The sequence below is a fragment of the Pipra filicauda genome, unplaced genomic scaffold (genome assembly GCF_003945595.2).
Source record: "Pipra filicauda isolate LSUMZ 115617 unplaced genomic scaffold, ASM394559v2 scaffold137_size4652046_pilon, whole genome shotgun sequence".
Lineage (NCBI taxonomy): Eukaryota > Metazoa > Chordata > Aves > Passeriformes > Pipridae > Pipra > Pipra filicauda.
Window position 1 is genome coordinate 468,527 of NW_024103851.1, and position 27,304 is coordinate 495,830.

General features: G+C 36.1%; 1 protein-coding gene across 1 annotated transcript in view; it reads right to left on the reverse strand.

The window, feature by feature from the left end:
* CNTNAP2 (contactin associated protein 2) overlaps nucleotides 1-27,304 on the reverse strand; it is a 1,021,678-nt gene that overhangs the window by 171,026 nt on the left and 823,348 nt on the right. Inside the window, exon 14 of the mRNA XM_039378395.1 lies at nucleotides 20,666-20,822. Coding sequence (XP_039234329.1) covers nucleotides 20,666-20,822 — 157 coding nt within the window. The remainder of the gene's footprint in view (nucleotides 1-20,665; nucleotides 20,823-27,304) is intronic.

Sequence of the window (27,304 nt, forward strand, 5' to 3'; positions counted from 1 at the left end):
TATTTCAAGAGCTGAATTCAGCTGGCTTGCTGAATGCTGTTTCTTCCTGACAGAAAATGAAATTAACCAAATTTAATTAGGTACTCTATTTCTCAACTGTTTTTTTTTTTTTTTTGTGTGTGTGTGTGGTTTTGGTGGTTGTTTTTTTCTTTTTCTTCTTGTTGTTGGTTTATGATCTCTGTTCTGTTTTGTTTGGGTTGGTTTTTGGTTTTTTGGTTTTGTTTTTTTGATAAAAACACGCGCATAGGAAGCTAAACTATCCACATAGGAAAAAATGCCCCATACATAATGTTAGGACTATACTTTTTGACACAAAAAAAAGCAAGAGGGAGAAAAAGAAATCCATCTATTTATCTCTTTCCCTCCCCTCCCTCTTTCCTTTTAGCTCTACCCTGCCATGTAATTGAGTATCTAAAGTAAGCAACTTTTTGATCTAAAAAAATCAATTCCTTTGTTCAAAAATACCATAAGATGAAGGATATATTCAGGATCCAGAAAAGCTAACTAAACCACACAGTATGACTATAACCAGGAACTTGTAATGATTTTGGGAAAATGAAAGTCTTTTTCATCCCTAACTTGGATGACTCCAAGATCTGACTCACTACATTGCTAATAAATGGGCAGCACAGCAGGGATCTGCATGATCTGTGGTAATGATCAGTGTCTTCCAGTAGCACAGTAGTGTTTTCCTGTAGTGTCTCCTGTTATCATCCTTACTGGGTCCATCTGAAGGAATGGAAGGCACGACATTCTTTTAAAAAAAAGCATGACTAAAGTCATTAAGAAAATAACCATCACATTTTCGAACAACAGTTCATCGGAACTTGTGTTTGTTCCCTGTGATGAAGAGAGTAATTAGACATTTAATTACTACAGTTTTTCAAATAGCAGATGACTGTTTTCCTTAATTTGTATGTTCTTCCCCTTCAGAGAACCTGCCTTTCCCCTTTGTATTATATGACCCTTTGTATTGCTGAGATCATTAACCCTCTTTGCTTGGACACAGCTATACCAGGAGCTATTATGGTGAGGTTGCTACAGGAGATTGGTAGAATGGAAGGAAAATGGAGATCCTGCAGATTGTGCTAGCTTGTAGCACAGTACTTTTCATCCACAGATTGCCATGCCCTTTACAAAGGTATCCTTTTCATCAATTTGGAGACAAGCAATGTAAGAAAAGAAAGATTAAAGGACTTTCCATTTAGGAAAGAAAAAAGTGAATAACAAAGCCAGGTATGTAGACCTAATCTTCATCGCTGTTAAAGACTGCATCCATGGGACCCACTCCCTTCTAATAGAGGATAAATGTAGGTCATCACTTTACTCTTTCTGAGGTTTTCCTCTGAGACTGGTTTTCTCTGCTGATTTTTACTCTTTCAAAAAATGCTTTAAAGTTGGACATATCTATTTAAAATAAGGAATTCTTCAAAGAATGGTAAAAAGAAAACTATTGGCATTTCTCTTCTTTCTTTCCTTTCTCACAAAAAGAGTTAATATTTCAGGTCCAAATAAGCATGTTAAAGGGCAGCACTTTTCCTGTCACCAATAGCTTTAACCTTCTTTGAAGAAAAAAAAAGGAGCAGTAACAATTTTTTCCCTCTTTTCTGAACACGTTTCTACTCATTTTAATATTTTACTTACACACTTAGTGATATGGTCACTTTAAAACTATTGCCATACCAATAAAACTAAATGTCGGAGTTCTTTACAGAAATAGTTTTATTTTTTGGTAATTGCTTACTTGTCTCATCACTGTAGTGAATGCGTTTTACCCTGCTCTGAAACTATTGGGGGCTAGGATACTGGACTAAGAGTCGAGAGAAATGTGTTTTCTTTTCTCCAGCAGAACCTTCTTTCCCTCTTAACAAAAGTGGGACAAATGATAATTTTTGGCCCACACATGCACCAATAAGATAAATAGATTCAGAGACTGAATGGCTCTGTTATGCTTTTCTAAGGTGCTTGTAGTTCCTCTGGACATACTAATCAGTGCTCACAAAGTCAAAAAAGTTTTAAACCAAAGGCTGGTTATTATACTTGACTTTGTACTGCACACTTAGAAATAATCACAGCTGGAACACTCAATTCCTGCAAGTGATAATGCTTCTGCCGGTATTTAAAGACTTTGCACATTAAGAGGGTGGAGAAAGCCTCTGAAGTTTTTCCTCACCAAAGAAAATCCCCTCAAGAGAATAAAGATTGAATTCAGAGTGTGTCATATTCCTATTAATAGCCAAATGGGAGATGAATGAATCTGATCAAATCCTGTAATTATTACCAGGAGATATTGATGAAATCTCAGTGTAATTTTCTATTCCTAATTTCTTTTCCTATATATAACAGTCTGCAAAGTGCTTCAGGGTGCCTTTGAATGAAAATAGCAGATATTAGTGGGAGATTTATCATTGTTTTGATTATGATCATCTACTTACTGTTTATAAGCAATCTCTGGCATACATTATGCATATATCAGCAAATGACATATCCAAAGTAATGATAAGATTCTGTATCACTATTAATTTGTTTATATAACAATTTAATACAACCAGACTTCTGATACTGCAGTAATTTGTCTTCTCTGATTTTCTTAGGCATCATTTAATTATCAGTCCAGGCCTACAAAGAACAAATAAAGAACATACTACAGGTAGGAATGGACTCAGTTTTAAAAGATATGGTTTAGTTAGTTGGGGAACTGAAATTGTTTTGAGAATGCAAATAAAACACCTACTGGATTGAAACTGTAGTGTTAAACACATATTATTTAGTTATTAGCAGAGGTTTGAAGAACACAAACTACTAAGTGTGCCCATTTCAAGTATATAATTGTCTGCCTCTCACAAGACCCAGCTTTTTACTACGCAAGCATCGCTGTGGTAATCCCTGCATTTCCATAATCTGAATAAGGAGTTTGGTCCATCTACTGTCTACAAATGAATGCCTGTAAAAAACACTGTGAAGGATACAGATGTGTCAAGTATTGGTATTTTCTCTCTTCCAAAAATATCTGGCAGGAATTTTATTTATATTAAAACTGCTAAGAAGAACTAATATTACAGATAATTTTATGAACAATGCAAGTTTGGCATCAGATTTAATAATCTGGAATTGAGTTACTTGGAAATATACAAGCTCTAATTAACAGGATTAAAAACAAGGGCAAACAAAAGCTAGGATTAAAGCAGAACTCTTGAAACATTTTGATAAAGTTTAGCTAACTTTTTAACGTACACACTATGCAGTATACGTCTCCAGGATGAAGGACCACCGCCTCCCTAAGATCGTGCTCTATGGTGAACTTACCACTGGCTGCCGCATGAGAGGAGCCCCGAAGAAAAGATACAAGGACTCCCTCAAACAACATCTCAGCCTCGGCCATATTGATCACCATAACTGGTCTACTCTGGCCTCCAATCGGGAGGCCTGGAGACACACCATCTATAACGCTGCTGTCTCCTTTGAGAACACACGCAGGATCACTCTTGAGGAGAAAAGGCAACGCAGAAAGAACCGTGTATTGCAGAATATACCATCTAAGGAGTCTTTCTGCTGTGCCTTCTGCAATCGGATATGACTGTCTCGTATTGGCCTCATAAGCCACCAACGTGCCTGTAACAAATGTGGACAGAGCCTTCCCAAATCTTCGTTCGCGAAACCCAGCCATGATGCAGTATAAAAGCCATACTTTTAGATTCACCTTGTACCCAGGGCCATGCTCTTTGGAATTATAAACTGCCAACCATAAACTCTAGGTCAAAAGTTTTTACTTCAACTTGATTTTGCTGTTCTCAGGGATTCTTACAGTTCTCTTGTCCCTTTCTCATGTCTTGTCACCTCAGATATCTTTATATGTTAAACTGGAGCTAATGACTCACCCTTGATTTGTCTGACAAGGGGTGCTATGGAAAATTTCTCATTACTGTACTGGGTCATAAAAACTGAAAGAAGGTCATAACTCAATGTAAGGGGTTTTTGTTGGTTTTGTTTGGTGGGGTTTTTTTGTTTTGTCTTGTTTTGTATTGTATTGTTTCTTTTTTTTTAACACACCAGCATTGGACAGGATAAGATCCTATGAAATATGTTGTTTCTAACAGCAAAAGGAGGAACTTTTACCCTTAAGACTGATCTTAACACAGTTAAACTTCTTGTCTAGCACACATAAATTTTTTCCTTATGAGAGCACTCACCCTCTGAAAATCTAAACAATTTGGTGAAAGACCATCTAATCCCAGCACCCAAATTACTAACATAAATCCATACTTTGAATTCTATTAGTTAAGATCAATTATACCAAAGATATAAGGCTGATGGTGCAGCATGCATAAGTAATCACTGTTTAGAAATTACAAAGGATTGAATACACTAGATTAAATTAATTTAATAAACAAGCACCATATTCACCAATAGTTCCACCAGAAGAATGACAAACAAATTTAAGACACCCTCAATGACAATGGACAAAAAATTTCCATTTAACATGAGTTGCTTAAGTTACTTTATGAACTCCAAAGCTTCTTTGAAAAAGTAAGCAGTTTAAATTAGCCATTTAAAGACATGTTTAATTCATGCTTTCTTCCTGGGATTGAGACTTAGATCTCCTTTTTCACTTTACACAGTCTATCCCTTCTCTGACCTCTAATATGAATAAACTTTAAAATTTAAAACATTAGGAAATAAATTTGCTCCTTTGTACACCTCTCAAATCTCATAAACCCATAACACAAATCCTCATAATTAAATGGACAATAATTTAAATAATTATAAGCATTATATGTAGATTATATGCTTTAACAGTGATTAGATAATGATTACTTTGTAAAGCATACAGTCTGTAATTCAAAAGCTTGCTAATGTCTATTTTAAAAAAGTTAATATCTTGATTTTTTAAACAAAAACCTTAAAACACCCCAAGTCTTCCAAACTCAGTGTCTAAAAACCATTGGCCAGTATGACCAGGCATGTGGGATTGAAGTGAACAATTTAAGGTGCCTGAAGCTGAAACTGTATCCCCATGAAATTTGTGTAAGCAGTTTGGTGAGAGTTTCTGAGTTAAGAAGTTGACAGGAAGTCTGCTCCATTTCTTCCCTTTTCTCTGTCCCGCAAGAGATGAGACACAGAAACCTCTTGTGAAGGAACCTTGAGGACCAGAAAATATGCCAATGCTAACATGACACTTCCCAATTCCATGGGTACCAGGGATATGAAGTGAGATACAGTGAGAAATTGGTAAGAAATGTGTCTCATTTAAAAAATCCATCAGGAAGGAGATTGAGATAATTGAAACTGGTTCTATAGGTTCTCTTGTCTGAAAGAACTTCTTGACTTTCCTCTCAAATAGGAGTTTGTAAGAAACTGAATAACCACAGCAAAAGGTGAATAATGGACATAGCAAATGGAGTTCTGGTTTCTTTTGAACAATATGGATCAATTTCAGGGAAAAATCTGCCTTTTCTGAGTATTTGCTCATGCTCTCCTTTCAATAAAACAATGGAGACAGAAAGTGTCTCCTTCAAGCAGAGCAGTTCCTCTTACAAACTTCATTTCTTTAGTGTTCTTTCCAAGAAATAAAAGAAATCTAGAGATCTCTTCTTCTGAGGTACAGCAACTCCTCTGACTTGACTGTTAATTTTTCTTATTTCTATATCAAGATATTTTAAGAATGAAGTCTAGGAATCTTACCATGCTGTAATTGATCTTTGCATCTGTCAGCAATTTCATTAATTTTCTGTCTCATTTTCAATTTTTTTAAAGTAAGTCAGGGAACATAGGTGACATGTCCGTTAGGAGAAAGGCTGAATTGGGATGCTCCTTCCACTTTGTGTGATTACAGAAACAAGATTACTTGGGATTCAGCTGAAGCCAAGTAAAAAAAGTCCTCCTGTGAATGTAGAGCTGAAAACAGATGATATGGGAATTTTCTAAGGAAAATTGACATTGGAAAGAGCAGACAGCTTGCTCAAACAAATTTCTTTTTGTTAGTTCAATTTAATTTGGCATTTAAAACCAGTATGATAATTTGATCTCAAAATATTTTAAATTTGAAAGTTCTTTTGAAAAATAATTTTTTATAAAAGTATTAAAAACAACCTGCAATTAACAATGCCAAAAAAGCTTTCTAGTCATTCTTATAAAGTTTTAAATGCTTTTTCCATAGAGAAATAAGAAAATTCTGTTCTGAACGGGTGTAATCAATTGAAGGACAATAAAATAAATGTGCTATTCAGCTATTCAATATGGCCCAGAAAGTTAAATGTCTGTCTTCCTATATCGCTTTGACAAAGAGAAACCGGCATTTATTCCATGATCCATTCACGGATGCTGAACCTTCTCATGAAACAGCAAGCTATCTTAGCTCTGAGGGTTGAAAATCATGAAGAACAGTACTGAGTATTACCACCTGTTTCAAAAATTATCTAATTTAAAACACTAAGCATTTTAATCATACTTTTCTACATCTGAATGCACTATAGTAATGGTAACATTTTACTGTGTGCACACTAGAAGCAGTAATCTAACAAAATGCATGTTTTTAATATCTGCAGTTCTGAATATACTGTTGCAAGATCTACGCAGATAAATTATTAATTCTTTGCAATTATCTCTTCTACTGACTAGCCACAAGCCTTTGGATCATATCCTATCAACTATCAGACCAAACATATTTCTGGCAGGACTTTTAAGGCACAAGGATCTGTATTGGAAGAAATATTAAAAATCTCAGAGCAGCAGCTCGGAGGCTTCATTTCTTGGAGTTCTTGACAACTTTGACAGTTTTATTTTGTATGACTGAAAGACCTAAAAAAATAATTGACTATGGCATGACAAAATAACAGATGACTATAATTAATTCTAACTTCAGCCCCTATATGCCTGTTGAGTTCAATAAGGTACTGAAGTGCACAACTTAGTGTTGAATTTGGTCCAGAAAACTGAAAGAAGCACGGGACTTACTGCATCTAGAAAATTTCAGTAAAACCCAATTGTATAAACATCTACCATTGCTCCTACCCTTTCACCAGAACTTCCTATAGTGTTCATCTTTACATCACATCTGTGCTCATACCTCATACAACCAATCTATGCCTCACATACAGGCACCATGGGGAACATAAGGGTTCCGTGACTTAGGTCACGTCTTCAGTTGCTTGTGTAGTTTTGACACCAAATATTTTGGGAAAAGATTTATATTGATCATACCTTGGAGAAGCTGAGGGAGCTGGGGGTGTTTAGCCTGGAGAACAAAAGGCTTGGGGAGACTACCACTTTCTACAACTATCTGAAAGGAGGTTGTAGCAAGGGGGGTGTAGGTCTCTTCTTCTAAGTAACAAGCTTTAGGACAAGAGAAAATGGCCTCAAATTGCATCAGAGGAGGTTTAGATTGGAAACCAGGAAAAATTTCTTCACAAAAAGCATTGCCAAATACTTGAACAGGCTGGTGGAGCCACCATCCCTGAAGGTATACAAAAGATAGGTAGATGTGATGCTTAGGGAAACAGTCTAGGAGTGGACTTGGCAGTGTTAGGTTAATGGTTGGACTTGATGATGTTAAAGGTCTTTTCTAACCTAAAGGATTCTATGGTTCTATATGTAGGTTAGTTCTGTCTTTGAAATTTGTATCTCCTGGTAAGCATTTTTCATGCTTATCCTCCCTTTTGTCTTTTTATGTCAAACTATTTTTTCATTTGGGCTTGTTTATTCTTAATATAGATTATATCTGAGTCCTTTTAGTCTTACTTTTGGGCTTCTGTATAATAGTTTGTTAGTAAATCTAAAGCTGTCTTACATGAAAAATGTTGTATTCAGGTGTGTTGGATTCTGCTCTGTGTAAAAAATTACACTTATCCTATTTCCATATCACAGGTGACATTTTGGATGAGGAAGAAAAATTAAGTTACTTGCTAGACATCACACAGAAAAAAAAGCATGCCAGCAGCCTTTTCTAAATAATAAACTATCCAAGTAGATCATAAAAAGACAAAATGTGGGAAAAGAAGTAATGTCACATACTATTAAGATTCCAAGTTACTATCTGGCTATTTACTTCCTTTCTGTATAAAGCATATCTCTACTGATTTTTAAAAAAACTTAGGTATTTGAGCCTTTTTTTACAGTAAGGTCTCTCTATTCTGTCTGACCTCAATGTTTAATTGTACCAACCACAATATATCTTACTTTCTGTATCTATAATCACTTTGCATTCTTGAAATACAATATTTTTTTTGGTATTACACATAATCTGTTAACTGTGCACCCTTAGAAGACCTCAGTTTCAGTCCTCAGAGAACTAAACTATAGTACAACTTTTGTCTCCAGCCTGAGCCCCAGAAGATTGCTTCCCATTTTACTTTCATGGGGGTGTGGAAGAAGGCAAATCCCCAACAGTGATGCTTCTCTTAAAGTGGCACTTACCCCATCAGCTCAGATGACTAGTTTTATTAAGCCTTTCTTACATACCACATAGCTTGTATATCTGTAACTCGTTACCCCACATGAGGATTTCTTAACCTACTGCTTTTGAAGCTGGAATCAGTGACTCTACAAATTATTATATTTTCTTTATTCTTATCTAATATATGGAAAAGTTATTTCTAGCTGAAAAACGATTAGTAAAAGTAGTCTAAAAATTATTTCTGCATCAGATTCATGGTTTTTTTTTATGTTGTTCTCATCATTTGGTGGATCCTTTAAATGATCCTGGAACTGGTAAGTAGATGGGGACTATCTACTATCTACTAGCTATTTCAAATATCAAACCATGCCAAAAACAAATGGAAAAAGAAATTCGTAACAACCATTGCTAAAAAAAAAAAACAACAAGCAAAACCGAAACAAAACCTTAAAGGATTATCTCCAAAGTGTGCTATAAACACAATGAATGATGTTTCTACATCTACTAAGGAAGGAAAGTGGGGTCTATTATCATGAAAGTCCTCTAGTTAGAAGAAGAATTAAATATCCCAGTATAAAACATTTTAAATGTACCCCCATTCATCAGAAATAATTATCTGAAACTAAATGGTCCAAGGTGCTCAAACACATTTAAAGCAATGGTGCAGCATAGAGGTAATTAACAGACGTCTTTATTCATTCTGTAAACACTTGGCTGTCAAGCACAAGCAAAATATGGATACTTTCCCTCTGCTTGTAAACACACACATATGTATTTCTCAGAATTGATTTAATTTCAATTAGGCTTCTTTTGTAGTGCTCTTGCTAAAAAGACAGATGACCTTTTTGCAAGGATATGCAAATTTACCCAAGAGATTAATTTCTTTATGACTTTTTTGCGTTTTTTTTATGATTCCGTTACCTCTTGTCTGTGTGTGTATTTATCCACACATACTTATTACAGTACAGTAACAGGGGAAATGAGAAGGGATACTACACAAGGTACTTAGTGAAGTTTTAAAAAAATGTGTAATTCCTGCCATGGGCAGGAAGAATTTGTCTGTTCTTCTCCAATACTCTTATCTGAACTGCATTCTTCATTGAAAATGTTACGTGGTGCACAGTGCTTACAGCATCCATTTATGGACCTGTTTTCCATGAATCTGTTAAATCTTTTTCTGAACCTACTGATGTCTGCTTGCACAGCCTCTTCTGGCAGTAAGTTCCAGAAGTTTATTAGTGTCTCTGTAAAGTAGGACATTTTGCCCATCTGTTTTAAGCAGGTCTTATATCAGATAACAGGCCTGTAGTATTTTTTAATCACCTTTTCCAACGCTACCAGTAGATTTTATTTTATTATCTTTATACTTGCCTGTTTGCCTGGAAATTTGATTTTTCTTAATTTTCATTTGGCTTTGATTTGTCTTAAATAATTTATAAAAATAAATATATATATGCTCGGATTTCAGTAAAGGTGACTATATAACTTAAGCAACAGCTCCAAGTCATAATTCAAGAAAGATTTTGTTTACCTCAATCTACATTTAACATAATCTGGTAAACAACTTCCACTTGACCAAAAGTCAAGCAAAAGATAGTACTTGTGATAAACAACTACACCTTACTAGCTGTCCTGAGATATTGCTTTAGATAGAACCACTTCTTCTCAGTAAAACATTTCTTCTTCTTCAGTGAAATATGAAAAATAAGCCATCTGAATACCATAAGGAAGCTTACTCGTAAAGTCATGCTTCTAATGTAAAGGATCCATGTAGCATTTTAATTTCAATTTAAAGACTGTTGGAAGCAATTTGAGATAAAAATGCAACAAATTACCTTGGACCTCATTTACAAAGTCTCCATTGCATACTCAGACAGCTCTTAGAGACTTTGCAGGGTCTCCAGGGATCCTTTTTCCTACATGTAGCCATTTTCATAAATATAGTATTCTGCACGTGAACTGGTGGCAGGGGAAAGAAAAACAGCTGGAGAATGGGGCAGGGGGAAGGGGAGGGCATGTGGGGAGAGTTGCAACTGAGACAAATTGTCTAGCCATGATTAATTACAGACAAGTAGTAATTTGGAAAGCTTGGGGCACTCCTTCATTATACAACACACACATACAAACCCCAAACCAGGAGGGAAACACGAATAGTAACTAAGATAAACCCACACCTAGTGCATGCTATTAAAACAATTTATAGAACTTAAGCGTCTTTTACAAGCCTAACTACAGGAAAAAATAAGTAAGAGCAGTCTATCTTTTCTTTAGGTATTAGAACCATTACCTTTTTGCTCTATTTTCAGACTTTATGTATGAATGGGTATTTGATTGCTTTGAGTGTTTATCAGAGATAGTGCAGGCAATCTTCCTCTTGACAGTAAAATAATGCCCTATGCATATAACAACAGTCCCCAAGCAAACATAATACTGGAGGTGAGCCTTGCCTATTGGTTTTTCTTCTTTTTCTTTACCAGATCTTTTGCAGTGGTAAGAATCTGCTATGGGGCAAAATGAGAAAAGGATAAAGAATGATTCTTCCTTCAAATGCTAAAGTTTTGCTACTATCTTAGTGATGAACTGACAAGATATTTTGATTAGTCTCTCTGAAGAAAATATCCCCATCAAGTCTGGGACATGATACAAAAAATATATCTTAAGGGCTTCAGTTTCTCTCTTCCCCAAAACCCTCCCACTCTCCCTCCCATATGATTATTTTCACTCTTCCCCTTATACATATATATGTCCTGGTACACCAAAGAACAAAGTGAAAACAGATAAACAGGTATAACTTTTGTTTACATTGGAGGCTTAACACCTTCAACTTGATGGACTCCCTTGTGATTGTTTTAGCTAAAATATGACTGCTAATAGTAATAACAGCCAAGCATACACTTCTGTCTTCATCTACCCTATAACACAGGTTGTCATGGATTTCAGATGTCTTCTACATATGACTGCACTGATTCAGAAATAAAAACGTCATGGGAATCCAACAATTTAAGAGAAAAGAAAAGCACTCTCTTCAAGACCTAAGCAGTGTCAGGTACTGAGTGAAATACATTGTGCTGGTCAGCATTGGGGTGATTTCATCTTCATAGCATGGCACTGAGGGCAGAGTCATTACTCTTTAAGTTGGCCCAGAAATAAAAGGAGGAGGAAAAGGAGAAAATAATTGGCAGCTGAAAGTTCTGCAGTGCACGGTGCTCAGTGTACTCTGCCCTTATCTGACAAGCTGTGGCATTAAGGTCATTTGCTGTAAAGCTAAGACCAAAAGCTTTTCATTCAGGCTAAAAACTCTGCATCTTTCTAGGCAAGACATAGTAGGCATTTTTGTTCTTGCTCACTCGACTTGTCACTGACACTAATCATGAAGTTTAATAACAAAAACAATACATATATGCTGGAAATAATATTCAAATCATCTCTATTGTAGAATTAAAAATCACATATCTGCATTTTCATCTGCTAATTCATAAACTTCTCAGAAATTTCTTAGAATTCTGCAAAAAAGATAAGATGTTTCCAACAATTGCAAGAATATGCCAGAGAATAATAATTAAAGATACCTAGTTGTGATAATTTTTTTCAGTGCCACTGTTGAGTGATTCTCTAACTTAAAAAGATCTGAATGAGAGCATCAGTCTGTGAGTGGTTGGAACTGAAGTCAGCTGAACACAAGAAAGCCTGAACAGCAACACTCAGAAGTGACACTGGCAGCAGGATGAACACTCGCTTTTTGTCTCATAGTGATTTACAGAGCAAATTAATAAAAACTTCTCCTTTTCATCTCTCTCTCCTTTAGGTTAATTCACTACTGCTAATAATGAGTGATGAATGAACCTGAAGTCAAATGGGAATCATCTTCATCCTTAGCAGGTTGCTAGAGCTTGACCATTTTCACATTTACAGCAAGGTAAAAGACTCTGCTCATGATGCATGAAGCAGTACAGATCCCTGTTTCCTCATTCTTAGCTATGCTAGTTTTGTATTGATTGCAGGATGAAAAATCATAGTAACTGCACAATGAGTTCACAGGACTGAATAAATAACACCGAGTAAGAAGGGACCATTTTAACAAAGATAAGGCATGTTGCCAAAGAGTTATTTCATGTCACATAAAAGTCCACATCTTCCACATATTTTCAGTTTTGGAGAAAGTTACGACTTTGTTTCTCAGATGTTTGGTCACTGCCATGAGCCATAAGCATTAAAGGAAATGCTTTCTTTACTGTCAGTGAGTGGGATGACAGCTAAACTTCAAGTGGTTATAAACAAGATCAGAATGAAGTCTCTAAGATGAATAATACAGAAGGGAAAAAGAGAAAACACGAGCCAAATTTACATGTTTCATAATTCATTTCAATGAATAAGTTTCGTGATTCATTGAATCCTGAAACTTCTAATCCCATTAACGTGTATTAGTACAGGTTGCCAATCTGTCAGTTCCTATGAGCTACATACATGTGGCTGTTGTCAGTACTTGCATGGAACATCTCTAAAGGAGAAAGACCAATCTGGGTGATCCTAGGTTTTCATGGATCTTGGACTAGAGCTGCCAGATCATTAGAAATACAACAACAAATTAGGGGCAACTCCAGGCAGCAGGTATTGTCTGTCCTTCAAAGTCTACATAAAAGCAGTAGCCTGAACACTTATTGTACAAGAGTTGCTATGCCCTTCATCTGCCCTTAAATTAACTTTTAGATCACTCAATCTAGTTTTATGTACATATTTACTGCAGTAAATGTACAACACTGAGCTAAAAACCAGTCCTTTTTTTTTTGTAGACAGCCTTATCTAATAGAATCCTGGTCTGTGTCTAAGAGTCCTACTATGGTACCAAGGCACAAGCAAAATAGAATTTGAAAGGCACTACTTAGCACACCTGTAGCATGGCCAAGTGCTCCAGTTTAAAAATTTCTGTCTCCCAAACTTTTTATCTCTTGTTATCAGTAACAAAACCAAGCTTTTCTTGCGGAAGAAACAAAAAGGAGAAATGCATAATGGACAAGCATAAGGTATATATAGTTTCTATAAGTGGAAACATAGAACGGGTTATAAAAATAAGAGGACAGAATTCACTTAATGTTCAGCATACAATCTCTCTTTCAATATTGCACACCAGTTACATCTGATGAGCACAGCTGAGAAATGCAGAACAGACAGCAGCCTATTTAATAGCCAGTCACTTGCTCCTTTTCCCTACCAGAGTAGTTTTAATGGTCAAATTATAACTAGAAGAAATGAACTTACTGGCTTCTGGCTATCTGTTTTTCTGTTGGTGAAAGTTTCAGCTCAAATCTACCAATCACTTGGAAAAGAAGTGCTACCAGGTGTATTAAACCTAACATTTCCTGAGGTCTGAATGCTTGACTTTCTGTCTTTAATGTCCCTCTTCATGAAGATTTTTATTCTGTGCCATTACATACTGTCACACTGCTAAATTTTGATTGACTGGAAATATATTAACATTAGATGCTGATGTCAGTGTACAAAGGAACTTTGCAAGGTGACCCTGAAAAACCTACAAAAGGCTGTCTGGATTTGTAGGAGTACAAGAAAAACAACCATATGAAGTACTGCAATTTGTCAGCTAAGCTTCACTGTCTCCATCCATAAAACTAATTTGTGCCTTAAGCATAACTAAAAAATAAATTTTGGTATTTCAACTTTTATTCAATTAAGAGATGTAATTACTGCACACGAACACAACATAAAACACAATTAAGTAATGTGTTTTCTGGTCTGTCATTTCAAAGGTGGCCTTTAAGCTCTGCAAGAATGTTGAATTACAGTTTTCAAAGTGGGGTGGTGATGCTTCAGAGTTTTTGATTTTTTAATTTTTATAGATTTTAGAAGTAGTTATACAGTGGATGTAGATTTTAACATATCAGTGTTTCCAGTAAAAGTAACTACAGCAGCCCATAACTCAGGTATCATTTCCACACTGAAGTCACCATTATCCTCTGACAAAGCGCTGACATTCTCTACCAGCATAATTAACATGCAATCTCTTACTGTCTTTTACTGTATTATATCCCTTACCCTGTAGCATAATGTTTACACATATCAAACCTCATCCCATATCAATCCCTCAAAATTCCACTAGCTGTTTAGTCTTCTTTTCAAGGTAGAATTGTAGAAAAACACCTTAAGGCGTGCACCAGGAGACATCATGACCTTCAAGCCCAGAAGTTTGGAGGAACTCCAAGGACTGTGCATGCTCCGAGGAGGATGAAGATGAGGAAGGAGGGGTCCCAAACTCCCCCAGACTCAATTTCCAAAGGGGTGTACCAGGGGTGGAATAGGGCAGAACTGGGGGGTGGACAGAATTGGGATTGGATGGACATTGTTATAAAACCATAGAACCAGTGTCTGGGTATACACGCAGGGGTACGTATTCCTGGGGCCTGAGGGCTCTTTAAAAGCTTCTGCTCTTCTTATCTCCTACACTAAGTCACCCTGGAGTCTTTTTTTTCTCCTCAGTCTTTAGGCAACAGTGGCTTAATTCTACAAAATTTCCTCAATTTCTAGGAAATTGTGGTTCATAATCTTTATCAGATGTGAGGCAAAAAAGCAGGACATCACAAATCTTACTAGATTTTTTCTGTTAATTTTTTTCTTTTCTGGTTTCATATAATGCAGTGTATTTTCTTGTTAAATACAGGTCTTTATTTTAGCAAAAGGTCTGTTTCGCGAGTTACTGTTTAAATATATGGTTACCTTATATAAAGATTTTTGTATGTTGTCAATCTGTCTGGTTAAATTGGAAATTTTTCATGTAGCTATAGATATAGATATAAATAGATGTATATGTATTTATAGGGTGTTTCTAGTCATGCAAGTTCCTCAATACAACTTTTATAGTCCTTCAAGTCCTTTTAGATATATTCATATTTGTTTGGTTTTACATTTTCAAGATTTCACTATATAATGCTACAAATAGTAACTAAATTGAAAGCAAATGTAGTCAAGTAAAGCCAACAATAAGTTTCTCAGTTTGGTTTTGTTTTTTTGTTTTTTACAGAGAATGTATAACCTAGGCACTTCTGATCATATAGCACCTCTGAGGAAAGTCCAGTAGCTGCCTACATAGGAAAGTAACCGAAAAAATATCCAAAGACATTGTTATCAGCTTCTGATGAAGGACAGGAGAAGCCAGTGTCATGTAACTAGCCATTTCTCTCTGCATCAGCAGCTCTGTTACTGAGAGCACACAAGGATGAAGGACAGATGGATTTTCAGAAGTGCCTAAGGGAGTCAGGAACTGAAATATCAATGATTTCGATGGTAATTAGTACATACCAAACTTAAGCCTTGGTGTCTACCAAATGAAAGGTGAAAAGGAAGAGTGAGATTCAGCACAGAGATTTTTAAAGGAGATTGGGGAGCCACTGAAAAGTGGCTCAGGCTGAATCAGAATGATGTAGTGTAAGTATAATATTATCCACAGTTTTTATTGTAGAAATTAGAAATTGTGTTAGAAATGAAGAAAGGAACTACAGTTTGATGAATCATCTCATAGCAAAACTAGGAGAATGCTCCCCTGGAGAACTGGATTCTAACCCTGCCTCTGGAACCACATTCCTGCATGATGCTTCTGAAGTTTCATAAGCCATTTCTTCACAGAACAGTCAGTAGTTTAATCCTCATTTTCGGGGGATCTAACTGGAAACCCAGAGGTCTACTTTGTGGAATTACCAAACACTCACAGCTGCAACCAGAATAAGGGATCATTCTCTCTCAATGTATCTATGCCATCCTTCAAAGAAAAAAAAAGCCTGTAGGAATCTCAGACTGAGCGCTAAGTATGTGTTCTCAGCCTCAACATCCAAACTGCAGAATGGAAATTATGCCAGATAGTAGCCCATGGAGGTATTGCAAAGATAAGTAGATATATGAAGCAATCATCTGCTGTACTAATGAGCACTATAAAAAATCCAAAGAGAAAATGCAGTCTTTCTAGAAAGATTTGAAATAACACATTAGACATAAAGTGGGATTTACATATTGAAGCATGAGAATAAATTTGGAGAGCAAGCAGTGTTTTACGAAGTGAGTATTGTCTGCCTCCTATACTGAACAGTGCTGGAGCCCTCTGGAATAAATAATAATCAGTGACAAGTCAAGGACTGTATCATGGTGATAGGTACAGGATACAAATTAAAGCTCTTTAGGCAGGCTGAAATGCTTCTTTTTCTTACATTTTGTGTTTGGTTTGATTTGAGATTTTTAACCAAGTATGTGTAAGTATAGAACCAGCTGTGTTAATCATGGGCTCAATTACAGTGTAACTTTTCCCATGCATTAGCATACACCATAAGCTTGATAAACCTGCATCTGGACAGTTGTTCTATTAATGCTTTTTAAAATTTCACTAAGCAACTTTACACTTGTCTATTTGAATAAAATAATTGTAGAGCTCTTTAGCACATGCCTAGTGTGTTGATTATCATGCCTAGATGGTAGATAAGCCAAATGGTATATATTGTCAGTGATATGTAATTCAAATTTACGTGTATTTGCACACGTCACCTAAAATAGAACCATATTCTTAAAAGAAAGCCATGTTGCTACTGCAATGTAAGTATTAAGTAATCATTTTTGTCATGATAAAGAAACAAAAACATAGGTGGGAAGAGCTTCACCCAGAGTAATCTTGCCAAAATGATCCTTAGTCCAAAATTATCCTTGACTTGTGTCCAAAATTAAATTAATTCAGAGTTAAATGATTCAGATTATATAAAAAGGTTAGTTTTTGCTTCCTAACAAAGATAATTTTTTAGAGAGTGTGTGGTTGACATTCAAAGTCAGATTGCCTCAATCCTGAGAGAATAAAATCTACTAAGGTAGTTGTTATTAGTAACAAGAGTTTCTCTGGGTTCCTATTAAACAAAATCATAATCATATGAGTAATTTTAGGTAAAATGTAGGGTTTTAGAAAAAAAGGCTTATTTGAATAAAAACATTATTATTACAATTTAAACAGTTCCTTAAAAAAATGGCTGGCATTGTAGAGACACTCACACTGTACCAATTCTGTACCAATTAAGTAGCAAGTGTAAAGAACTGCAAAGCAATTTTGATTCCTAATCTCCTTTGACCCTAAAGTCACTCAGATTGGCCAAAGTTTCTACACCACAGGCTCCTTACTTTTTATTACATAGCAACCACAGTAGGTCTGAAGACATAATATGATACTGTTCAAGGATTTACTCAGAAAAAGTGACATAAGAATCTTTTTCATTTAGCACTTCGTGATGTGAATGCACTTCAGCAATCTACTGATACATATACTAAGCAAGCACGAGCTCTGATACAAAATAATCTAATTAATATACTATGGGGTAAGCACAGGCAAAAGCTCTAGCCTAAAAGCAGCATTTAACACAAGTAGAGCATATTTCTCACCCAAGGCGTCACTCTGGGGGGGAGAGAAGATGGACTCAGCCCGTCGACTGATCCCAGCAGCGTCGGTGGAGGTCTCCCACTTTCGCCCTATCTCCAATACTATTTTCTTTATGTTTGGGTGGAGTTTGAGCGGCTCTAGTCAAAAATACTTTTCATGTCCAGTTGATGTACCTAATGAGAGGGGGTGATGTTTGTGGTTTGGCACCTGAGGAGGGGGTTTGACATGGTTTTTGGCTTCAGCAGCAGAACATCTTGATTCTCCCTTATCAGGCATACTGTAAGATCTTAGTACTGCAGTGTTCTCCCATTCTGCTGGGATTAGAATGGAGGGGGACCACGTAGTCTCCACTTCGTTCCACACTCTGTTCTGTTTCTCTGAGCAGATGTTTATCATCGTACTGGAGAGTGTGTCAACCTCCATCCATACAGGGAGTTGCAGCTGCTTTTTACCTTAAAATTCTGAATCCCCTCTAGGTTTAACTCTATCCATCATCCCACGGGTGTTTTCCAGAAAGCTCTGTAGGATACATCCCCCCTTCCCTTCACAACTCTTCTCCTTCAAAGTGAGTTTCAGAAGAAAGTTTCAGGTCCTGGAAAAAGATGACTAAACAGACCTCAAAATGACATGACTTGTTTGACTGACAGGCATATGGTGGATCTTGAAATGCCAGCCTGAGGCTGTGGCAGTGACAGGTAGGTCATTTATAGCCAGATATAACAGGATATTAAAGCCTCTTAGAGCTAGATTCTGTGGTCTAAACCAGGAGCTGTTTTGCTGTCACCAGAACTGAGTAAATCCCTGCTGGAGGCCCTGGTTATATTCTGGCCCTGATGCTTGAAGTCATCAAGCTCTCTGCTCTGAAGCTCACTTGCTTTTTAGATATTGATCAACCTGGCTAGATAAAATTCCTAACTAGGACTCCTCAAAATAACTCTCAAACCCAAAAGGTATGACTATGGAAAGGACTAGATTTTGCCAAAACCAAACTGAAAATATGAATCTTGAACAAAATGCCCTCAAAGACTATAATAAGGCATTTGTTTCTTCCTGTGATTTACACACACCACAGATTAGAATATAATACCCAGCTGTATAATTACTTTTCATAAACAGCCCTGTAATAAACTGTAGTTGTCCTGAAAAAATTATGATATGTATTTAGAGAAATACTGTATAAATATATTCTTGTATGAATTCTGAGTAAACAGCTGAATATCTTTTATGGTAACCCTATCTTAGACTTAAATCTAATAATTGTACGAATCAATTTATTGGTAGAATACAGATAATCTTGGTGTATATGGGGGTGTAGAGGTTACAGAAAAAGATTATTTAGTGAACACTGCTTATTAAATTGCCATTTGTGACTCTTTGAGAATCTTCAAGAAGAGATCAAAAGTCAATGCTATTTCCCCTACACATTTCCCTTAGTGTAAAAGAAAACACTCAACATATGGTACAGAGACCATTATTCATGGATATGCATCCAGTGCCCCAGGCAATGAAAATTGTAAGTGCTCCTAGTTCTACCATTATTGTAATCATTATTACAATATCTTTCTTTTACCATTACCATTTTGACACAGAACCAAACCTACCTCCCTCCTGCCACATTGCTCTAGTGCCTATACTTGAGTTGGAGTCCTCTGACTTTATATTCTTCACTTTGTGTATAATTCTACCTCTGAACTTTGACAGCATGTCTGATTCCCCTGTCTCTAATATTGACTTCTCTATCTCTGTGGTGTTCTATAATTCACCCCATATCACAGCTAACAACAAACTATCCTAACAATGTCAAAACTTTGTGAGGCAATGTCTTTAGAAATATTTTATTTTCCACATCTTAATCTATAACTTTTTCATGGCCTGAAAGATTTCTTTTATTACTCTAATTTTGTATTTTTCATACTTCTTTCTTACAGATCACACCAAACTGGGAGGGTCATGCTGCTATTCAAAGGGATCTTCACAAGCTGAAGAAACAGGTACGCAGAAATACAATGACGTTCAACAGTAAAGAGTATAAAGCCCTGCACCTGGGGAAAAACAACCCCATGCACCAGCATATGTTGGGAGCCACCCAGCTGGGAAGCAGCTTGGCAGAAAAGGCCCTGAGAGTCCTGGTGGACATCAGGTTGAACATGACCCAACAATGTGTGTTTGAGGCCAAGAAGGCCAATGGTAACCTGGGGTATATTAGGCAAAGTGTTGCCTGCAGGTCAAGGGAGGTTACCCTTTTCTGCTTAGCTCTGGTGAGGCCACACTTGGAGTGCTGAGTCCAGTTCTGGGCTCCTCAGTACAAAAGTCCAATAGCTTCCTTCAAAATACAGAGCCTTGTTCTATCATGCATGTTAAGTCTAGTTCTAAACACATTTTTCTCATGAAAGATGGATAATGAGGGTGAGAGGCAATAGATGAGTGATTTCAATTCATATCTCTCACATTCAAAGGCAGCAACAACACCACAAAAAGGAGAAATTCCGGGGAAAAAAATGAAGTTGTAGAGATAAAATTAGTTATATTGTAATATAACTGAATCTGATGGAGACAAAGTTACAATGCTGGCCTTTCTTGTGAGAATTTGCCTTTGCAATTCTAGCATTCTTTTCTATAGCTCAATGTGCTTGAAAACATAAATATAGTCCTTATATTTGACAGTCACAGATACCGTGAATAAAATGGAAATGAAGACATGGATAGGTAACGTTGCAGGAGGGATCACAAATATAATATTTTTGCCTTTGTTCTTTGGTAAGAAAGGAAATATAGAATAAAGAGATATTCAAAGTAATGACAGTGTTGTAAAAGTAAAGAGATTTGGTCATTCTCATCCTACCACTTTGTAAACCACTCACCATTGCTTATAATCAGCATCACAGTTGCAGTAGTACTTGGGATCAGTACAGTTGCGTTCGATGCCGCAGGCACATTTTTGAATGCCAGGTCCTGATCCGCCCCAATAGTAGTGCTTCTCATTGGCTTTTCCAACCCACCAGGTATATGGATTCCCTTCTGCAAGGAATGAAAATGCAAAGTTATGATGCATCGAAGAGGTAGAGCTCCATAATGCATTGACTGAGCTTAGCTCTTCAATATGCAAATATTAACAACACATAACTGGAGCCATCCCATATTTCTGGCAAACAAATGAATTCATCATTACTGAGCAATTCAAAGGACCTTACCAGGTAAACAGAACACATTTTCTTTTCTTGCAATTAATGCAATTTATAATGATTGAAATTAATTATTTTTTATCTTATATGCTCTTTGTTTAACTTTTTAATTACTCTCTGTTTATATAATGAAAATATGTGCAATTCCACAATTATTTTCAAATAATTTCAAACTCACATAGTAAGCTATCAGATGGATTATTTCAATATTTGAACACAAATGCTGCATGGAAAGATACATTTATTTTTTTTATTTTGTATTTTATTTTATTTTATATAACAGCTTTTAATTGGAAATTATTCTGTCTTCACTGGAAAACAAACATGTTCATCATGCCCTCTCCAGCTTTTCCAAAACAAAGTGTAAAGAGATATTATCAAACTCCAAAAGCATCTTAATTATTTTTTAAAAAATATATTTTTTAAAAATTTAATAATTTAGCAAAAGTGTTTTGAACTTTGATGTAATCATATTTCTTGGCATTGGGTCTGTAACTTGATATTTCGATATATTGCTATAAGTTTGTTTCTAATCCTTTTGGACTAACTAAGCCTCTCATGTGTAAATAAATAAATAAAATCCCTCCACTTTAATTTCTACTTTGAAAAACTGCCCTTACCAGATTTTTTTTTATGTCTGGTTCAACAAGACACTTAAATATGAGCTTAACTTCAAACACATGTGAATAACTCACTAAATCTCAATGTACTTATCTTAGTGATTTTTCACATTGAAAAATAATGATTAAGCTCAGCCTATAATCATGTTTTTAAAAAATGTCTCTTTTCTCTCATCTAATCTGCTGTTTGTATTTTTACATTAAATCAAATTAAACTATTTGCATGGAATTAACGTATCAATAAATTTTACAAGTAAAATACTACATAATAGGTATTCTACTTTTGATAATTTTCTGTTTGCACATCTCACACATCCCCAAAAAACTACATGCATTATCCTTAAAATAGCCAGTTCACTTATTGCAGACACACGTTGAAAGTAATTCACACCAAACTCTAAAGTAAATTCCAGAGACGAAGAGCACCGTCAAATATCTGCACACGTTTAAAGAACACCAAATCCCAAAAATACACAGCTCTCTGAAAACACTGACTTTTTTCAATGTTCTTGAATTGTTAAATATCATACAAAGTAATGAAAATACAGCAATGTGAAAAATTCATGGCAGCTGAAGGTTTTCATTAGATGTTATTATGCTGCACAGTGTGGCCATTCAGCTCTAGTGCTAATGCCATGGGTATGGTAATAGTATGACTTTATTCTAGACACTAAATTGGTCATTTTAGCTTCTGTGACTCAACTGTCATGGAACTAAGTGCTGCAAGTTAGAAGAACATGCCATGTGAATGCTGTAGCAGCATTCCCAACCTGCAATACAATCTAACAATTCTGACAGTACGTAGCACCGGCTTACAAAAGATTATTTAAAAAGTATTTAAGAGTAAATGTTATCTTTCCATAGTGAATGACATAATTATTTTACTGATACAGGATCCAACTACAGCATTAATGATATCTAAAACTCCTATTTTATTTTTTTTCCCATCTCATCTTTGAAGCTAGTTTTTATAATGTAGCGGCAATGCTGCAGTTTTGACTGTTACTCAAAATTCTCTTTGTTTACACCCTTCCTGTCAAGTGAAGGATTGCATGATTCAGTCAGCAAGTAATTCACTGGGAAGCAAAACTGCTAATTAAAGCACCAGAAAAAAAAATTACTTAGAATTGTCAAAAAGAGGATTAAAAATTCAGAAACAGGTAGAATAACTAAAGCAGATGAAAGTGATGGCAGAATTACAGACTACAGTGATGGCTGTCACAGACCATGGTGACAGACACAAATGGGGCATGTTTGAACTCATGTAATTGAAAATTGATGCACAGTTTTAAACCCACAATGTATTCTAGCAAAGCCAGAGCTATTTTTCACATTTATTGTTTTCACTGTGCATATACAATAGCTAGGGATGTGGCCCCTACGCAAATGAATTTAGGAAAAGACTAACATGCATGTTTAAAATTTCCAGAAAGGTCAAGGAGGGAATATAAAATTTTAGGGGGTACATTCAGTACATTTTCTGCTAGACATCCCCACAACCGATAATCACAGCACTGCCTTGTGAACACCACCAACAGACTCTGATTGCCCAGCATATTATGCTTGGGCTTGTAACAGAGGGGATCTTGGTAGACAGCTCTCATTAGCTGGCAACCATGCAGTGGGGCAGACTTCCCATTAGGACATAACCCCATGCACAGGAATAAGATGAGCCTCACACCAGATCATCCTGCACCACAGTGTCCATATAAGGTTTCGAAGCTTCTTAACCATCTATGGTTAATAAAAGAAAAATGTGTGGAGACACAGTTGTGCCCATTTACTCTGTGACAGACAAACGAGAACAGCCCTCTGTGGTCTTCCTGCTTCACGTCAGCCAAGAAACAGATGAGCAGCATTTTGTCTAAGGTTCATATGCTTCAAATCAGGAATGCCATGAAGTTATATTGCAGACACCGTTATGACTGGGCATAACAAATAGTAAAACCCTGCAAATGCAGAGACTAAAAAAAGCAATAGAAAAGAAAGACTAGAAGGGAAAATGATGTATCATGCAGGAAAAAATATTTAGAAACAGAATCACTGTTCCCCTCTCACATTTCACCTTTTTTATACATCTGTAGTCTCCTTTTGAGAATGTAAATCTTTCTGCCCCAGAGTCCTTTGTTTTCTTTTCTGCTTTAGAAGCTTTTGGAAAGAGCTGATCTAATTAGAAAGAGCTGTGCCATACACTATGAAGACTGATCATTAAAGGATGTTATTCTAAGCATGACACTATTTTATCATAAATTATTATTCTGCTAAAATAGCAATAGTATTGGTCTTAACGCATTAAAAGTATATACATTCAGTTTAACGACAAAAAAAAGTGGAGGAAAAAAGTTATATATATAAGTTTTCAAGTGTATTGCAATGACAAGTAGTAACAGAAAATATTTCTTCTGGTTTTTAAGTTATCTTTTCTTATGTTAGGAATAAATTTTGAGTGATGGGTTAGCTTTCTTGTTGTCATTGATTGAGTGCCTCCCCCTCCCTGCACCACTCCCAGGTTTAGCATTACGAGAAGATGGAGCAGGACAGAGACCCTCTGCCTGCATGGGATCCTTTAAAGTTAAGTCTTGATGCAGAACTGCTCCTTGGACACAAAACAGCTCTTCTTCAAGGGCTGCTGTGGGAAGTGTTTAAGTTTGTGTGTACTGAGTTACGATTAGGATGCCTTTCCACTTCCCTTCCACTTTTCTGTCAAGTTGTCTTCTTGTACAGGATATTCAAGAAAAAGTAAAAACTAAGGAAACTTCTTTGTATTCTCTCAGACAGTCATAAAAAAGTGATTTTTTTTCATATCATAAATGTATCTTTGTGTGAACTATTTCATTTAATATAAAACCCTACTCAACAAAAGTTAATGTAGTATGAACAGAATTCTTAATAGTCAATAATATATTTATTTCTAACATCGCTGAACAGTCTCAAAATGTATTACTTTTGGAAGTACACTTTGTATTCTACTGAGAATTTAATATAAACAATTGGGTTTATTATTTTTAATGCAACTGAATAAGTAAACTGGTGCTGCTTTCAATATTTCAGGGCTCTTCTTTCTAGCTGTTCACTATTAGTAACTGAAGCAGCAAAACTGAGAGAATGCAGATTAGGGAACTCAATTAAGTGGACAGATGTATTTATTTGTAAATTACCTGGAGAAGATAAATACTTGTCTTTCATTAACCACCTCCTCCCTATACCAAATTTTCCTCCAGCCTCTTCATTCTTCCTTCATTAAAAGACAGCCCTTTTTGTAAAAAGGTTCTGCAAAGCCTGGCTGACTCCCATGGCTACCGAAGGAAGAGTGGAAGTGTCCAGTTTCTGCTGCAAGAAAGGTGGCTGTTCTCTCCAGCAATTATTCTTAAGCACCTTTTCCAGCTTCTGTAAACAAACGAGCAACAGCAGTGAACATCCAAGGTTCTCTCTTTGGTTCTCTGTCCCAGCTCTTTCCCAGTCCTAGCACTTTGTTTTGGGAAGAAATTAATATTGGCAGCCCTGCTAAGAACATGGCCTGTCTCATTTGGAGTTCTATGCCTGAGAGGGGGAATGGGAGGCAAGATTTGGAGAAAAGATCCGAGTTTTGCTATTACCTCTTTGCACTCTCTCATCATTCATTAACTGTGTTAAGGATGCTAGAGGGTACATTTCTGCCTATTTATGTTAGTGTCTGTTTACAGGAAAGTTTCCTGACCTCTGTCTGGTCCTTAATATTGAAGGGAATGGTTTATAAAGAAATACTAGGAACACTTTCAAATGGAAGCCAATGACTCAGAACCTCTGAAAAATGAGATTGGTGAAAACTACCTACTGGGGAGCCCACCTATCTTCAATAACTACATTTAGCTGTTCCCATGCAAACAATTAGGTGCTCATTTACTGGACTGGTAAAGTTTGAATTGAACTTTTAATTTTTTTTTTTTTTTTTTTTTAATGTGTCCCTTCTATTTAGCCATTAATATTAAATGTTCCCTAATAAATATTAAGGAATGTCAACAACAATTGTGCAACATGTATAATTGTTATTCTTTTCACAAAAAACTCTTTTGTTCACTTCTTCATTTCTTTTGAATGGGACAGGTTGAATCAATTACCCAGTTCTTATTAGTAGCAGAATAGGCCCAAAGGCGTCTTATGAAAACATATCGCAGTTTTGGACACCTAAATTAACCATAGGAAGAAATGAAAGCTATTTCCCAGGGATAATATACAATGATCAAATTAGAGACAAAAGTTAAAAACAGTCAATCTGCACATGTGGAAAGCCAAGCATAATTCTTCTATTTTTGAATGAAATACATGTGCATTTTCCATTAAGCTACACTATAACACACAGCACCTTTAGCCTCACACAAGGGTAACTCGATTTAAGATCATGGCTCATTAACGCCTGTGCAGGAATTTTATCTGATATTCCATTGCAGAAACAGACACTGAAAGAATAATTTTGTCACTGTTTGAAAAGTTCAGCATGCTAATATGGCTGTGCGCTTCATGGCTTTCACCTTGCTTCTTATTGCCAACTTTTTCCTCACACCATCAGCAGTATCTATTCCGCTCAGGTAAAATAATTTTTATGAACGTTGTGAGACATTTACCTCAGCTTTTGAAGACTTAGTGTTTGGGAAAAATGAGCAAACGTGGTTTGATGTCACTCATGCATTAAGTACGTCCACATGTTCCAGTCTCGGATTCTTAAAGTCCAGGGTGTCAAAGCTGGGAAGGCTTTGCTGACCAAGTTTACTTTGTGCCGATTTGATTTTTCCTCATCTTTATTATTATGTGCATGCTTAGCACCAACGAGAAGCTGATTAGACACTTTGCAGGTATGCTGCCCCTGTCCCGTGTCTCGGAATTGCCCGCCCAGACTCAACATGCAGCTACTGAGGAGTTTCATGACAAGAGCGGACGCTGCAAATTGAAGATGCTACACTGTAGAGAGATTCTGCTACCACTTGCAATACGGGTGGATTGTGGGCAAACTCTATCAGATTAAGTGATTACCCAGAAGGCTGAATGATTTGAAACTGAGAGAACAGAACTCAGAGAAGAGTCTGTCTGGCAGGTCACATTTCCATATTTCAATGACAGTACCTGTGTAGAAACTGACTTTTAAAGTGAACCTTCTAAAATAAAATGAGAGTTCTTAAACAATATCTATATGTGGTTATATTGAGATTGTTTTTATTTTAATTAATGTTTTACCAATTTTCTATTTTTTTTCCAGTAGTACTTCTTGCTCAGTAATGTGCAAGGATTTAATATGACAATTATAAGTGAAGTCAATTCTTATGTTCTTACTGTCATTTTGTTAACTCATAAATCATTTTTCTTTGCAACCAAATGGGAAAGGTATAATGAGTGGTTAGTATTTATAATTAGAGGTTGTATCTTGGTAATCATTCCACTAATGACTGAGAGTTAAGATTAGCCAAACCTTCATGGCAAAACAAATGAAGCATTTGAACACATTAGAAACTTGGGGCAGAAAAGAGAGATGTAAAAATAAACCAACAAAAGGAAAAGAACCTAAAAGAACCCTTGGCCATTTCAGAAATCTAGGAATACCTAATTTATAGTTGCTTGTGCATTTACTGGAAATATGACCTGAAACTTTTAGTTTGCTATTTATGATAATTTTCATTTTGTATGTTCTCGTGTCTGATTTAGTTCTTTTTTTCATGGTGCTAGTATC